The sequence below is a fragment of the Lampetra fluviatilis genome, chromosome 18 (assembly GCF_964198595.1).
Source record: "Lampetra fluviatilis chromosome 18, kcLamFluv1.1, whole genome shotgun sequence".
Classification (NCBI taxonomy): Eukaryota; Metazoa; Chordata; class Hyperoartia; order Petromyzontiformes; family Petromyzontidae; genus Lampetra; species Lampetra fluviatilis.
Window position 1 is genome coordinate 3,803,280 of NC_136292.1, and position 15,494 is coordinate 3,818,773.

Genomic DNA, 15,494 nt, shown 5'->3' on the forward strand with positions numbered 1-15,494 from the left:
ATCCCCCGTAGATTCTAGATTTGAAGCTTTCGTGACTGCAAGGATTCATACTCTTAGGTTTTTCGGTAAAGTCACGTAGGTAAAAATAAATAATAAAAATAATAGAAATAATAATAGAAACAAAATTCTGATTTATAATTTAGGTTGTTTCGGTAAAGTCACGTAGGTAAAAATAAATAATAAACATAAAAATAATATAAATAATAATAGAAATAAAATTATAAATCATAATTTTATTTCTATTATTTTTATTATTTATTTTTACCTACGTGACTTTACCAAAACAACCTAAATTATAAATCATAATTTTGTTTCTATTATTATTTCTATTATTTTTATTCTTTATTTTTACCTACGTGACTTTACCTAAAAAACCTAAGAGTATGAATCCCCCATAGAGCCTTAACACTTTTTTGAGGCTGCTGTTAGCGAGTAGCACCTATGAAGGTCGGCACAGCACACGAGGGGGTGGGTGGCCACCACGCCCGGCCACCTTTGTCTTCTTAGTGGCGATGTTTACACACTGCACCTGGTACTCATTTTGAGGCTGAGCCTACTTAGGGGAGGCCCAAGACCAGTTTAGATATTCGTCACTGTTGTTGGCTGTGAGCGGTAATCGAACTCGGGTCGCCGGGTTCTTAGCAGAGCGCGCTTACCACCACACGCACAAAAAACAAACGCTGTCTGCAGAGTTATATAAAATAAAATTGGAACTTTGGGCCAGTTTATGGGCTGAATTATTTTCATCAATTAGTTTATTGAACGGGGCATACCCATGCGCAGAAACGAAATGGCTCGGGAGTAACCGGACCTCTGTGTTAGCAAGCATTTACTTCTAGAGCAAAATATTAGCTTGAGCGTGTCAGTGAGAACAAGACGCGAGATTCAACGGCCCGTGGTTTCTGCCGAGGAGTAACGAGGCTGGAATATACACCTCGCATAAGTTCTATTTTTTGGGGGGGGGACTGGGGAGGAAAAGAAGTGGTTGATAAAAGTCACGATATTAGATTATTTATTGACGTATTACGTTTTGGCCTTGAAAAAAATGAGTTCCTTGTTTCACCTGACCCCACAAAAGCGAGTCGGCTAACGTGAGTAAGTTGCATAAATCAGGGGCAGGAATGCAAAACATCGGTGTTGATGCATAATCCATGCATTCCAAATTTAATTTGTGCTTTAAACAGCTCTCTCGTTTCTTTTTCTCCAGGAGTTGGGTTTCGGTCTCGCCGGTGGCCCATACAGCTGCTCTGTTTCACGGCTAGGGGTCTGTTTATCGCGAGCGGCACAACACATGCTCATGATCGGCAGATCCGATATACGCCGGCGGCACGCTGGCACGGAGCGCTGAACACACTGCCCTGCCCTTTTCGAGGGGCGCTCGTTGGCCGACGAGCTGTCCAAGTGGCCGGCGTAAGTAAATACAAAAACAACAACGGCCCGTCACCGGCACACATTCGCTAGCACCTACGAAGGCCGACCACGGTGCACGAGCGGGTAGGTGGCCAGCACCACGCCCGGACGCATTTTGTCTCCGCAGTGGCGGTGTTTACACACACCGCAGCTGGTACTCATATTTGAGGCTGAGTCGACCTAAGGGGAGGCCCAGGACCGGTTCAGATGATCGCCACTGTGGATGGTCGCGAGCGGTGATCGAATTCGGGTCGCCGGGTTCGTAGTGCAGCGCGCTAACCGCTACAACCATAACATCACTGCCAACATCACTACCACCGACACCAAAATCACCACCACCACTGCTATGACCACGACTGCAACTGCTGCTACCACTGCCCCCACCTTCACTGCCACGGCCCTACATCACCACTGTCACTGCTGTTATTACCACAATCACCATCAAGACCGCTATCACCACTGCCAATCCCACCGCCCCTATCACCAGAAGTTATCATCATTAGAACGATCATCATCATGACCACTATCACGACTACCTCCACCATCATCGCAACGACCACTGCCACCATCATGACCACTACCTGACCACTGCTACCGTCACTTCTACCACTACCACAGCCAACACCACGAGCACTTTGACCAACGTCACCACCACGACCGCTATGGCCAGCTCCACCACTGTTAACACTGCGAACACTGCCATCACTTCAACCAATACCACCATCATGACCACCACCACTAGCATTCTTACTTCAGCCATTCCCCCTGCTTGTGATACCCCCCCCAAATAAGGAGCAGCGTTTGTCAGGCCACACTGCACAGCAGATGTGAGACTGAGCATTCGCACGGCTGCTAAGGCTCCCACCGTGCCTCGGCAGGTGCTCACAGACTGCACAAATCAAAGCCTGCAGAGAGATCGTACGCACATCGACGGATGTCTGTTTGTCTGTGAGCTCCGCAAGCAGCATCTTCGATCGGTTCATATCGCTACGGCCCTTTTTGTTCCCTTTAAGTTATTCGATGCTGCGTCTCTTTCAGCGAATATTGTGTTCGGTCACTCTGGCGATTGCTTGGAATTTTGATGACACAATATGTAAAGCAGTGGACTCCAATGCAGAGATGTGTTTTTGTTTTGTTAAGTAGCTCAGCAGCAGCAGGGAGCAGGTGAGGCAAGAAAGCGGGCACCAGGCCTGTAAACTATGGCATCGATTCACCGATTTTAATGTATCCGTACTCTCGCGATATATTCATCGAGGAACGTGCGCTTTTAAGGTTTCAAATTATGCATTCATTCAGTCTCGTTTGGAATTGATTCAGGTGATTTCTGCGGCCTCGAGGGGCGCGACACCGGAGCGATGTAACAAAACATTTAACGAAGCGGCACATTCTGGCTCCGGAAACACACCTCGTGCTCATCCGCGAAATTTCCCCGAGGGGGCGGGGGGGTGCAAATCGTTACAGCCCCAGTTGTTGTCTCCAAAGAGCAAGCTACTGCCAGCGTGAGGCCATCAGCAGGAGGCCGGAGACCGTTGGGATTCTAGATATGAAGCTTTCGTGACTGCAAGGATTCATATTCTTAGGTTTTTTCGGTAAAGTCACGTAAGAAAAAAACTACATGACTTTAACGAAAAAACCTAAGAATATGAACCGTTGGGATTGACCACGTGGCGTTCAGGGGGTGGGGTGGGGGGGGGCAGCGTAGAGGTGCCGGCGGTATCGGGGAGCGTCGGGTTGGCAGGGAGGGGGTTATGTAGAAAGGGGGGAGCGGCGCCCTTAAAGAGTGATCGTGGATTTGCCTCCAGGGCTCCATTTACCTTTTCGGCTGGGGTTTCGGTCGGACCGTGGCGGCTTCTCCCCGCTTGGGCCTGCGCACACGGACGGACGCGCCGATTGCGCATCTCAGCTGCGGCGTCGCGTTTTTGACGCCGTGGGTCCCAATGCGATGGGTTGAACGGGGGGACGGGGCAGTCGTCGCTAAGTCGTCAATGGGCCACTGTTCCGAATGTTCCTCCAGGGGTCGAGATCCATCGCACCCAAACAGGCCCCTTGGATAAGGCACGGGGCCACATCATCGGTGCACGATTACCTGCAGGCACCGGGTTGGGCATGGGCGTCCCCTCTGGTGAACCCACGTTGGGTCGGCTTTTGTTCCAGATCCGGCTTTTGCTCCAGATCCAGCTTTTGTTCCAGATCCGGCTTTTGTTCCAGATCCGGCTTTTGTTCCAGATCCGGCTTTTGTTCCAGATCCGGCTTTGTTCCAGATCCGGCTTTTGTTTCGGATCCGGCATTTTTTCCAGATACAGGTTCTGTTCCAGATCTGGATTTTGTTCCAGATCTGGCTTTTGTTTCGAATTCGGCCTTTGTTCCAGATCCGGCTTTTGTTCCAGATCCGGCTTTTGTTCCGGATCTGACTCCGTCACTCGAGCGCAGGGCAACATGAGTCAGAAGGTCTGGGCAAAGACGACGAGCCACGTGCCCGAACAGGGCCCAGAGGGCCGAAGGCCCTCTATGTTGGGGAGACCAATGTGGGATGGGACGGTGGTATTTGTGACGAAGTCACAAATTATATGGGGAGCCCCCCCCCCCACCCCGTGTATAATCCCCCTTCCCCTGCCCCCTCCTCCTCCTCTTCTTCTTCATGGCGCAGCGGGCACCTGGGTTTGTTTGGGCTGTAGGCCCGCGGTGCAGTTGCAGCGCCTGCACGCTTGATGGCTACACCGCTGGCGCGAGCCTCTTCGCCCGGCAGTGCTGCTGCAGCGTTCTCCGTTTGTTGCGAACGTTGCCCTCGTCGTGATTTGAACGCCGATGGCGACGTTAAACAAAAAGAGAACTCATCGATTCCTTGCCCCGAGGGTTTTTGTTTATAATATTTGGTAGAGCAGTGCCCGTGAATGAATAGGACAATGTTTAAATGCTGGTGTGTTATGATTTTTTTTGTGGTTCACTTATGTGAAAAGGGTAATTAATTAATTAAGTGATGATAAAATGCCGTGTGACCGTGTGGTATTGTGAGAATGTCATTTGGATTTTTTTAAATAGTCAGGCCGCATTTTTTAAAATTAATAATAATTTTATGACTTTGGCAAGCGCAATACAAAAAAATACATTTCAACGCTTGATCCTGGGGCAAAAAATCGCAGCTGCTGAGTGAAATTTTATCACCTTGAAAAACACATTCAGCCATATCCATTGTTTACACGCTCTTGCAAAAATGTTTATCCGAAATACACCAGAATCCCTGCACGAGTCACGGCGTAGAGCTCCCATGATTATGATAAATTCGTAAAATGTGAGCGGTGCGAACGTAATGTACGCTTCAAAGTATGAGCCATCTGAACCTTAAAGCACAAATAGTTCTAACTTGCAGCGCTGGCAGCATAAAAACGCGAGCTAAACGTTGGTATTTGGCACAACGTTGATGTCTGCTGAGCGATGAGCGTGTTATAAAAGTACTCGATACAGTGTGGAAATAAATATCTATATGTATAAATAAATACATATCCTTTCGTTCCATCTTTCCACGAAAAAATTTTAAAGATTTCAGTCCATCCCCCGCTGACATTTTAGAATGATTTTGACCGGCAAAATTTATTTCAGCGAACAAACAGTGTGCTAGCTTAGATTTCCTGGGTCTCATCAGCAGGCAGGCTCTCTAAACAAGGTGTTGACGCCAGTCCAGAGTTTGTTTGCTTAAATAAATGTTGCTGGTTCGTGTAAGATTAGAAGGCCATTAGGCCGAGAGTCTAAAAGAACAACTTTTTATTTTCTGTGTTGGGCTGAACATTGGAAGTTTATTTGTTTCACTATCTGGAATGTCCTGCTGTAGTGCTGAGTGAGTTTTCACTCAGTGAAACGTTTATATGCTTGCAAACGCCGTAATAGATTCCATCGTGAAGCCTCGTGACGTGCCATTGTAGAAACAGCATTTTCCATCATTAAGCGACGCGTTGGGTTAATCGTTGGTTTGGTTACACAGACGGCAGTCACAATGTACTCGGTAGAATCTCACGATATGTGTTTAACAACATTCTACGGTGATCTGCATATTGCCTAAAATCAGATGAATAGTATAGTGAGAATATACGTTCCCCTTTCTGGCAATAAAACAGGTGTTAGGATTATTCCAACACCAAATAGACACCACACATTGCAAAGCGTCGTCTTGTTGCTGGCAAAAAAAAACCACAATGTCCCATAGATAATAAGCAACATGCACGAAACAAAGAGCAAAGCATAATTACGCGCAACATCTGACCGCAAAATCTCGTGGCACCTGTGCACTTGGGCAGCTTGTTTTTGACGGACGAGCCACCCACGGGCCTGCCGTCCGGCGTAACGCACCAGCAGTAGCCCGTGAAGCTGTGACACTGCACCTGCGGGGGGATGAGTGGGAGGCGAGGGAACGGAGACCCGGCAGCGTCAGTCTGCGGTGGGTGGCATCGTCCCCCCCTCCAGCATTCGTCACGGAGGCTGAGCGAGCGGCGTGTGGGATCTCGTGCAGAAATCTGTGGTGTGTACTCAAGACGTCTGGTCGACATGGAAGAGTAGGCCAAATACCTTATCGAGCGGCTCTGGAGCTTCTACGAGTGGAGGCCCTTCCGTGAGCAGCGGCGTGAGTTAAGCAATTGCAGGGCTGCGCCGTTACCTTTTACACAGCGGCCGTGTGATTAAAAATTAATCAAATGTTTGTTTGTTAGAAGAAAAAAAAATGTTTATAGCAAAGGGTCAAGGACAGAGCAAAGAAGTGGATCTGAAAGGCACTGCAGAAAGTGGGTTTCACAACGCATCTGCTCTGAGCATTGAATGTTATCTCCTGGTGTCCTGGCACTCTCTTCCCCCACGTGGAATTAAAAAACAACCAACCCAAACTCTGAAACAACTCTGCCACATATCCCAGCGTGGCGTTTGATCCTCCTCCTCCTGAAAAGTGAGCCCCAAGACTCGGCGGCGAGGCTTTGTCTGCTTAAATAAGAAATTAGACCGAGGTTTGTTCGCCGCCTGCTTTCGACTTGCGGCACTTGACCTGCTTTTCTTTGTGTTGTGTTAAACTCGTGGTGAGCGGCGCGGCACGCCGGGCCCACGTTGGCACCGTGTCGACGAGGCCGCGCGCCAAAACTACACACGCAACAAAGTATTCCAGATTGGTGCAATAAATCTCTGGCCGTTTTGTGGCGCGTCTCTCTTGAATCCAGAGAGAGAGAGAGAGAAATGTTTGCTATGCTGAAAGAAATAAAATAAAAACTTTTGCATAACAACATTTTTCGAACAAAATTTTAAGACCAGGAGGTCTATACATGTCAGAATGAATCTTTGTAGTTTCGCGGTTTTGCTTGTTTAAATGTTTCAGCCAGGCACGGGGGTGATGGGTGGTGGGGTGATGTGGGGGCCTGTTGTTGCGTATTCTGTGTGGCCTGTCCGTGTGCGCACATAACAGGGTAAAGGTGCGGCCCTGCAATTACTTAACTCACACCACTGTTGTTGGACGGACCTCCACTTAGGGGATAGTTCTAAAGAGTCCCTCGAGACTCGAACGGATATATTGACCTAGAAAACGTTTGCCTGTAGCACACGCCACGGGATGGGGACTAGAGTCAAGGATGTAATGAATGGAATAAGATAAAGGAACAGGAAGAGGGAGGGATGCCCGGGACGGAAGTCACCACCGTGGAGCCCAATGGTAGCGAGATGTTAACTACCTCGCCTGGTATACGGAATGTCGTGAGTTAGATCCTGACCCTGACGCTTGCTGTATATTTAGAGTTTGTGTCTTCTCCCCATGGTCACGTGGATTTTTCTCTGGGTCCACTGGTTTATCCCTCCACATTTAGAATCAACATGCGTTTAGAGTGTATGTATATATAAATGGCTGCATGATCAGCCACTTCGTTGAGCTATCATTTGTAGCTAGGTCGCTGCTTCTGACAAAGAGCCATATCGCTCAGTGGGTTTTACCTGGTAAAACAAAAAATAGTCCACAAGATAGACAAGTAAGGCATTGCTCAAGATGAGCACGAGGAAGAAAGAATTGCCAGGCAGGAACTGGACGAAGGGGAGAAGGATTGACTGGGCCAATATATCGGAGATGACAGGGTGATGATGATGAAAGGGTGATGATGATGAGGATAGGGGTGGGAAGAGAGGGAAGGAGGAGAAGGATGGAGCAAGCAGAAGTGCATCGTACGGAGCAGAGTCTGTTTTCATAGGGGGCGGGGAGAAGGGAGGGATTTAAAGTGGGTGTGGTCACACAAGTCACGTGATTCACAGAACGCTTGTGATTTAAATATATGTATATGTGTGTAGATATATATAATATCAAGGTGGTAAGGGCACTGCGTTACAGATTCCCGAGTATGCACCATCACCCCCACCACCACCACGATCACCACCACCACCAATGCTGTCACCACTGCCATGATCACCACCATCACCGCCACCACCACCAATGCCGCCACCACCGCCACAATAAACCACCACCACTGCCGCCACCATCACTGCACGGTTGGCTACGTACGGCACGGAAAACGTTCAACATACCTACATACATATCTACACCTCACTCCCTCTCTCGCCAGCCGTCGCCCCCCACTATCTTCAGACTCGCAACAAACCCGTACTATCCGTGAAAATTTGACCCCGACCCAACGCCCACTCCCTACTCTAAAGGGATTTACAACCAACTGGGAGGCCAGTGTTTTTAAATACTTTTTGGGGGGGAGAGGGGGGGGGCATTTTACACAAAAAAAAGGACGAGAAGAGTTTGCGTTCTGCTTGCAAGGGAGCCGCTGGGGTTCCATGGCTCTGTGCCAGCGGCCCCCCGCGGGGGAGGGGGGGGACTCACACAGACACCCTTGTGTGCCCCCCCCTTCCACCACCTCCACCACCACCGAAGGGGGCTGTGTACGCAATATCGACTGCTGTGGCGGCAATTAACATGTTATTGCCACATCCAAATTACATCGCTGATGATTCAACTCCTACGGTATGCAATAAGCCAACGGCTTTTTTTCGCCTGGAATTTAGATTTTTTTTTTCAGTGGGAATAACGTTCCCGCAATTCCAATGGGGGGGAGGGGGAGGGGTGTTTATTTATTACGGAGTAATTAATTTGTTTATGACTGCACCGCTGATGCTACGAGAGAGAATAAATCGTGTGATGCTTCACGATCGTTATGACAGCTTTACTTTCCTCTGCTGAAAATCAAAACGTAAAAAAACTCCCGTATGATGGGTCTGACCGTCAGCATGTTTGCCGTTACAAACGAATCAAATGTAAAAGTTTACAACAAAAATGCCTTCGTAAGATTTGTCGCGGGTGTTGTGTGTGTTTTCTTGGTCGCTTTCGTTTCCATTTTCACTCCCAGAAAGCACGATGGGACTCTTTGACTCCCATCGTCTCCTTCACCCCAGCCGTTAACAACTTTGCTCAATGCAAAGAAACGTGTCAACCCTCGTCGATTACAGCTTGAACAAAGAGTGCTGTTTGTTGCTGGCCCGCGAGACACTTGCACGCCTTTGTGCCTGTGCTCAGTCGGCAAACCGCGCAAAAGTTATGCATAAACACGTATTTTATTTTATAATATTATTATTAAATTACTTTATTTCTACCTAGGTGACTTTACCGAAAGAACCAAAGCGCATATATTCCTGCAGTCACGAAAGCTTCAAATCAAGATTGAACACGTATTTCATTTGACGCTCTTATTTAACGCGTGGCTTTTGAAATCCCAAAGGAACTGCGGGCCACCGCAGTGCACGAGACAGAGAGCCCAGCATCTGCCCCTCACGCCACAGCGGAGAAGGCCGGGCGCGCTAGACCACGTCGCCTCTCATTCACCGTGCACACGGCTGAGTGTGCGTGGCTCGCTGACTGAGCTCTTGTATTCGTTTGAACTCGGTGCACCCCCCGCTGCACGTTAACAGTATGGGCATTTTGATAGCTGCATTGGGGCGCATTCAGAGCCTCAGTCGAGCAGTGTGTTTCAATACGGGAGGAGGGGTGGACACAACATTCACTGGAATCTCTTCGACAAATTACGATTCGCTGGAACGGCTAACAGGCAGGAGTTTAAAAAAAAATCTTATTAAAGCAACCAAATTACTGTTGCTGTAATTTAGTTTCTGTAATCGCTTCTTAAAACCTGATTGAATAATAAATTGCCTAATTCGATTAGTGCTTTGAAAGGGCCGTGTTGTGTTATCTGGCGATGTGTTTTCTCCGTGGCGTCGCGGTTTAAGTGGCGCCCGCGCGTCTGCGAGATGAACGCGCGGCGGGACGCTGGACGTCACCGGACCCAAGAGCGGTCAACAGCGGCGATGGCAAAGGGCGCCTTCGCGTGGCCCATTCCGTTCGGTGAGAAGTCACGACTCATAATCAACGTTTTTGGGTGTTAGATCGCGTTATTTATAAATGTGTCGTAACCCTCCACCACCCGACACGGCCAATCAGTAAAAAAAGTGTCACGTTGACAAGAGACAAATAGTTCACTGCTTTAGCCCACCGGTGTGTTGAAGCGTGAAAGCACAACATTTACAATGTTTGAGTACGACGTTTCGCTGGTAATTGCATCATCGGGCAATTCGCCACGACTGGTGCCATCGTCAGCCCGGTGAGCGAACATCGATCGACGGTCTCCCCACGGTCTCCGTGGCTGCAAACAACAACTTCCAGGTCCTCAAATGCTTCGTTTGAAGCGTCATCTTAAGCAACATATTTCTCACCCCCTTTTTGTCAGTCCACTGCTGGATGAGGGCCTCCCCACGCTGTTGCGAGTCGTGCGGGCGTATTTGACCATACTTCACCACACTGGTTAGTGTGGGTCCCGTGAAGGCGGCTGACGCAACTCGATTCCTTTTAACCGTGCCGAGGTCTCGGGATACCAGACTGTGTTCTCGCGTCCGCGCCGTGTTCAACCACTGCTCCTGCTGGTCAAAATACTTGCCCAAAGTTCTTATTGCCACCTTGCTCGAATTCAAGAAATACTTTTTTCTCATCTATTACATCTTAAATTAGTGCTGTTTTGTTTCCTGGCCGCTTGGTATTTTTTGGGCCTTCTAGGCTCGTACTCATCTACCGTGATTATTACAAAAAATGCGAAGGAATTAAATTTGAGAGGTGAGTATTTACCAAAGGCCCAGGTCATAGGTCACAGCACATGCATCAAATCGTGTAAGAAATTACCGCTCATGTGATTTGTTCATGGGAATTGTCTAGCTACTATGATATATAAATATATAAATAATGAGAATAATAATGATTTTGCTTTGATCGAGCGACCCTACACGCCGGAGCTTCTCGAAGCACTTCTTATCTCATCTCACCTCATCACATTTAAAAGGGCACCTACAGTAGCAGCTGTCCATGTGGGCACCAGGTGACCCAGCACCTGGCCGGCAAACGGGGTGTTAATCTGCTAGTAAAGGCGAGGGTGATGATTGTTACGTGCAATCCCAATGAAGTCATACGCTGGTCACTTTTGAATTTGACAGATTTGGAGCCTGGGACCGGGCGCGCACGCTGGCCCACGCTTTGCGAATGACGTCGCGGGATCGTTAACGTCCGCTGCGTAGCAGACGGCACGGAGTATTATCCTGGTCATTCCACCTGCAGTCATGATCAGGGCGGCCACTGGGTACGAAAAGTGGTACCTCTCAAAATAGGTGGCGAATATGCTACCGTTCGACTGTGTCACCGCACCATACATCACATTACACGTAATATTAAAAAAAATATTCACGATGGCAGTTTCAGCAACGGATTCTCGAATCAATCTGTGCAGATACTTTGAGTGTTACCCTACAGTACGCGTGGGCACTGTTGGATACTCCACTTTCATCCCGCACTGCAAAACACTCACGAATGTAATTGGCCTCACGTTCCCAAAAGAGTCTTGAGAACCCTTTTTTGCCAGAATCAAGATGATGAGAAATGGGTCCCATAGATGTAACTGCTCGGGGTGAGCTATTGACTTTTTGACATTTGCATTGCCTCTGTCGTTCTCTGGTCAAACACTGGTGTTGAGACAATGGCATCGAGGAGGATGTCTCTGGTGTAGGCCATTCATTTTCAAGGACAATGCATCTATTGTTATCGTAGCATGCTTGTGCGCATGTTTTACCACACGCAGACTTGATGATGCCTTGTGATAGAGGTGTCTATTTAGTGTTTGAACATCTCAACTCCTCCTGTATATTTGCTGCAAAGGGTAAAGCCTGTTCTTGTTTTTTCATAGTCTTCACAAGAGTGAGGCTTTCTTGGATAAATATCAAAGACTGTTCTCATTGTTGTTGCTATTATTATTATTACAACGGAACGGTGACCCCCCCCCCCCCCCCCCAAGAAAAATAACACTTCAACGAAACATGCAAGGAGTGAATTGTAACATCCATATGAAATACTATAACAGCTGGTTATATAGTGTCCCGTGTTTGCACTTTTGGATCTGTTTTTTTTTACACGTTTAGTTTCTGTCACTGCAGCAGGAAACCCCGTGGCGAGAGGAAAACCTACAGGCAATGCACATGCATGGTTTAACAAATGTATACTTAACTCACTAATCTTTTAACAAGAGTTAATAGAGCAGCAACAATGCACGGTGCAAATTAATCTACAATTTTAAATGTGTGTGTGTGGTGGACGGGTGCCCAGAAATTCCCCAGACCGCTGCTGCTGCTGCTGTTGCTGCTGCTGCTGTTGCTGCTGTTGCTGCTGCTGTTGCTGCTGCTGCTTCCTCATCATTTTTACGGAAGACTTCAGAGAGCCACACTCGCGAGTGCACGTAATGGGAACAACAAAAAACCCACGAAACAAATGAAGGAGAGGCTACGGAAGGAGACGAGGCTGCGTGGGGAAGAGTTAATGAACGACGTGGTGTGAAGAGGTGGAAGGAATCGATTGGAATTGCGCGCGATAATGACACGATAATGACACGGCAAGGAAGCTATAAGCAGAGACGTGATGAGACCGGCGGCGTGAGACCGAGCGGCAGAGGTGGACGATAAGGAGGACGGGGGATGAAGTCCGTGAAGAAATCAGAAAAGTGCACACTGCGATGGATTTGCTGAAACAGCAGCTAGAGACTCGAGGAGGAGCGAGGACATTAGAAACCGCGCCTCCGATATGGCTACGTGCGGTGCGAAAGAAGTTCAACATACTTAGGTATGCACAAACCAACCGGGGATACGAAGAGTTGTCGACAAAGCGAGGGAAGCGAGACCGAGGCGGCCTTGGTGCGTGTGGTGTGCAGTGAGGAGGGGGACATTACGAGCGGAGTTTTGAAAAACAGAGATTCTAGGCAGGCGAGGAGGAGGATGAAAACAACGATGCGATGGAAGGATTTATTATACAGGTGACGTGAACGTTGCTGGGATGTGTGTATGTTGAACTTCTTTCGCGCTGTACGTTGCCATCACGGGTACGGGGGGATGGACAACAAACTAAACAAACAACAAAGCAGATATAAGCAAATGAGAGTTCAATCTAGATATGAAAAAAATGGGATGACAAATGGAAGAGTATTTGGCTGCTAAACATTTCCACGTGATAAGCCACTTTGTCGAGATATAAGTCGTGGCCAGGTCGCTTCTAAATACAAATCTACGTAGCTCAGTGGCTCTTACCTGGTTACAAAAAAAATTTGTTTAGTTAGGAAGGTGTGTGGGGTGTGGGTGGGATGTCGCTTGTGGGCGGGCGGGTGGGTGGGTGGCAGGGGGGGGAAGAGGCATTTGAGGAAGACTCGGAACGGCCGACCCCAGAGCGATGCGAAGAAGACGAAGAAGGAGGTTGATCTTCTTGGTTCTTTCGGTAAAGTCACGTAGAAGGGAAATAATAAAATAATACAAATAAAACATAATACAATAATTCTCTGAAGTCTGAAGTTCAGACGCTGTCTTTCCGACAGACCTGTTCTTCACCCGAGGACGGCTGCTTGCGTTGTGGCCGAAACGTCGTGAGAATTATTTTATTATCTTTTATTTTTACTATTTTATTATTTCCCTTCTACGTGACTTTACCGAAAGAACCAAGAAGATGAAGATGTTTCTTGTTCATGTTTTTGTTTGTTGCGGTTGCACCCGATTCAAAATAAAATATTTTATTATCTTTAATTTTTACTATTTTATTATTTACCTTCTACGTGACTTTACCGAAAGAACCAAGACGATGAATCCCTGCAGTCACGAAAGCTTTAAATCGAAAGGAGGTTGATGATGAGCGGAGGGTGCAAGTGGCACGTGTGTGTGGCCGACGCACTCACCTGTGCGTAGGTGCCGTCCTCGCTGCACTCGGGCACGAAGACGCCCTCCTGCGGCTTGCGCGCCTGCTGTTGGTTGTTCGTCCGCTCCACCTGGCATCGTGAAACTTCTGTGCACAAAGGCCCCCCCCCCCCCCACGAGCGGGGCACGCACCCCCATTAGTCGCGGCGACCCCCCCGCCCCCTCCATCTGACCCCAATCGCTCCCCCCCTCCCCCCTCTGTTCCCACCGCGTTTGCAAACGGCGGCGTAGGGGACGAGGGGGCAACAGAGGGGGGGGGGGGAGGGGAGCGAGCGGCTGGAACGACTCGCGTGGACGGCTTTGGTAGCTGGCTGCTTTGGTCAGAATATCAGAAGGGCATTCGAAAAACTTTGGCGCAATTTGCGCTTTGCAGAGCAGCGTTTAGGGCCATTTGGGCCTGGACTCATCGAGCGTGACGTAATGCGTTTGAAATTCTGTCGGCCGGCGCATATTGGCGAGTGCCAAGAGCATGAAAGCCGCCAGTCTGTCACGCTGACCGCCTTTCGGTTGAAAATATTGATCTTGAAAGCGTGTCTTGCAAACGTTTTATTTAGTTTTCTTACAACACACCTTGAGTTTGGGTAATTTTTCTCATTTGAATATTTAAACAGATTTGTTAAATAGAGTTAGTGCATGTGTGTGGCAGGGGGTGGGGGGGGGAGTGGTGGCGCAGTGGTTAGCGCGCTGCGCTACGAACCTGGTGACCCGAGTTCGATTCCCGCTCACGACCATCGCCGGTGACGATTATCAGAACCGATCCTGGGCTTCGCCTCGGCTAAAGTTAAAACTATACAGGCGGATCTTTGTCTTAATTAACATCAAATCAGGAAACTGCTTAATAGCCACATTGACGACTTTGGAAAGCCCATCGATGGTTATGTAGTCGCACTTTTGCGCGCACATTGGATTCACGGTTACCCATTCATCTTCCCACGTGCGTACAACGACTCGAACGAGTTACTGACAGCCAACTGCGTATATGACGCATTAAGCCAGGCAAATTATCCTTGGGGTTGGAAACGCGTTTTGTTGCAATAGACAGATGTCTGAGAACCAATAGAACGAGGAGGAGGAGGAGAAAAATAAATAAACGTAAGGTCCAAGGTAATCGGTGGCGAGCTGTCAGCGGCTTTAACGGTTGGACTGTGGAGCACACGCATTCATTTTTTTTTGTCGCTATGCCATAATCCCCACGTGCCGAATCGGGCTCCGCGCTGCGAATGTTGGCGACGCGTGGACTTCGGGTAACGCTTCTCTTTCATCGTTGTTGTCGCGAGCACTCAGAAATCGCTTAATGACTTCGTCCCCAACAAAGGTGCCTCGTATACAATCGCATTGTGCAGCACGTGCCACACGCGCCCCGTTGTATTGGGCTAAACACAGCGCATTTTTTCACGGCGGCTCTTACGTACCGAGAGCTGTTTTTGTCTCTCCGCGCCAGCGCGCTGTCTGGCTCAAGCCGCGCGGTCAATCAGCCCACGCTGCCAATTTCATACCTCAATAACGTACCTACTGTTCTGGGAGCCTGGCTGGCCCCTAATGCAAAATTTCGCGCCGTGATGCCGAAAAGTCGAGCCGTTCTTGTGCGGCGCACGGGCGAGGATGGAGAGAAATGGAGAGGAGGGGGGGGGCGACTTCAGCGAAGTGGGCACGAAGCCATTGGGGGGGAGCTTTTTTTTTTAACGCCTTTTCACATTTATTACCTTGCAAATCATTCCCTATGCGCTTGTCCCAGTGCGCAGCGTAAAAATGAAGTAACTGGCACCGTGCAGGAATTGGGGGAATATTAGACATGACACAGGAACGGCTGGCTG

The 15,494-nt window shown here is 48.6% G+C and overlaps 1 protein-coding gene across 6 annotated transcripts in view; it reads right to left on the reverse strand.

Annotated features, from left to right (window-relative positions):
- The window catches only part of LOC144937108 (SPARC-related modular calcium-binding protein 1-like), a 63,243-nt gene that overhangs the window by 33,346 nt on the left and 14,403 nt on the right, over window positions 1-15,494 (reverse strand). For 5 of the 6 annotated variants that reach the window (XM_078864379.1, XM_078864383.1, XM_078864382.1 and 2 more), the window contains exons 3-5: window positions 13,662-13,768; window positions 5,684-5,783; window positions 3,225-3,275 (exon numbers count right to left, since the gene is read on the reverse strand). In XM_078864379.1, coding sequence (XP_078720505.1) covers window positions 3,225-3,275; window positions 5,684-5,783; window positions 13,662-13,768 — 258 coding nt within the window. The remainder of the gene's footprint in view (window positions 1-3,224; window positions 3,276-5,683; window positions 5,784-13,661; window positions 13,769-15,494) is intronic. The other variant, XM_078864380.1, reaches the window with a different exon arrangement.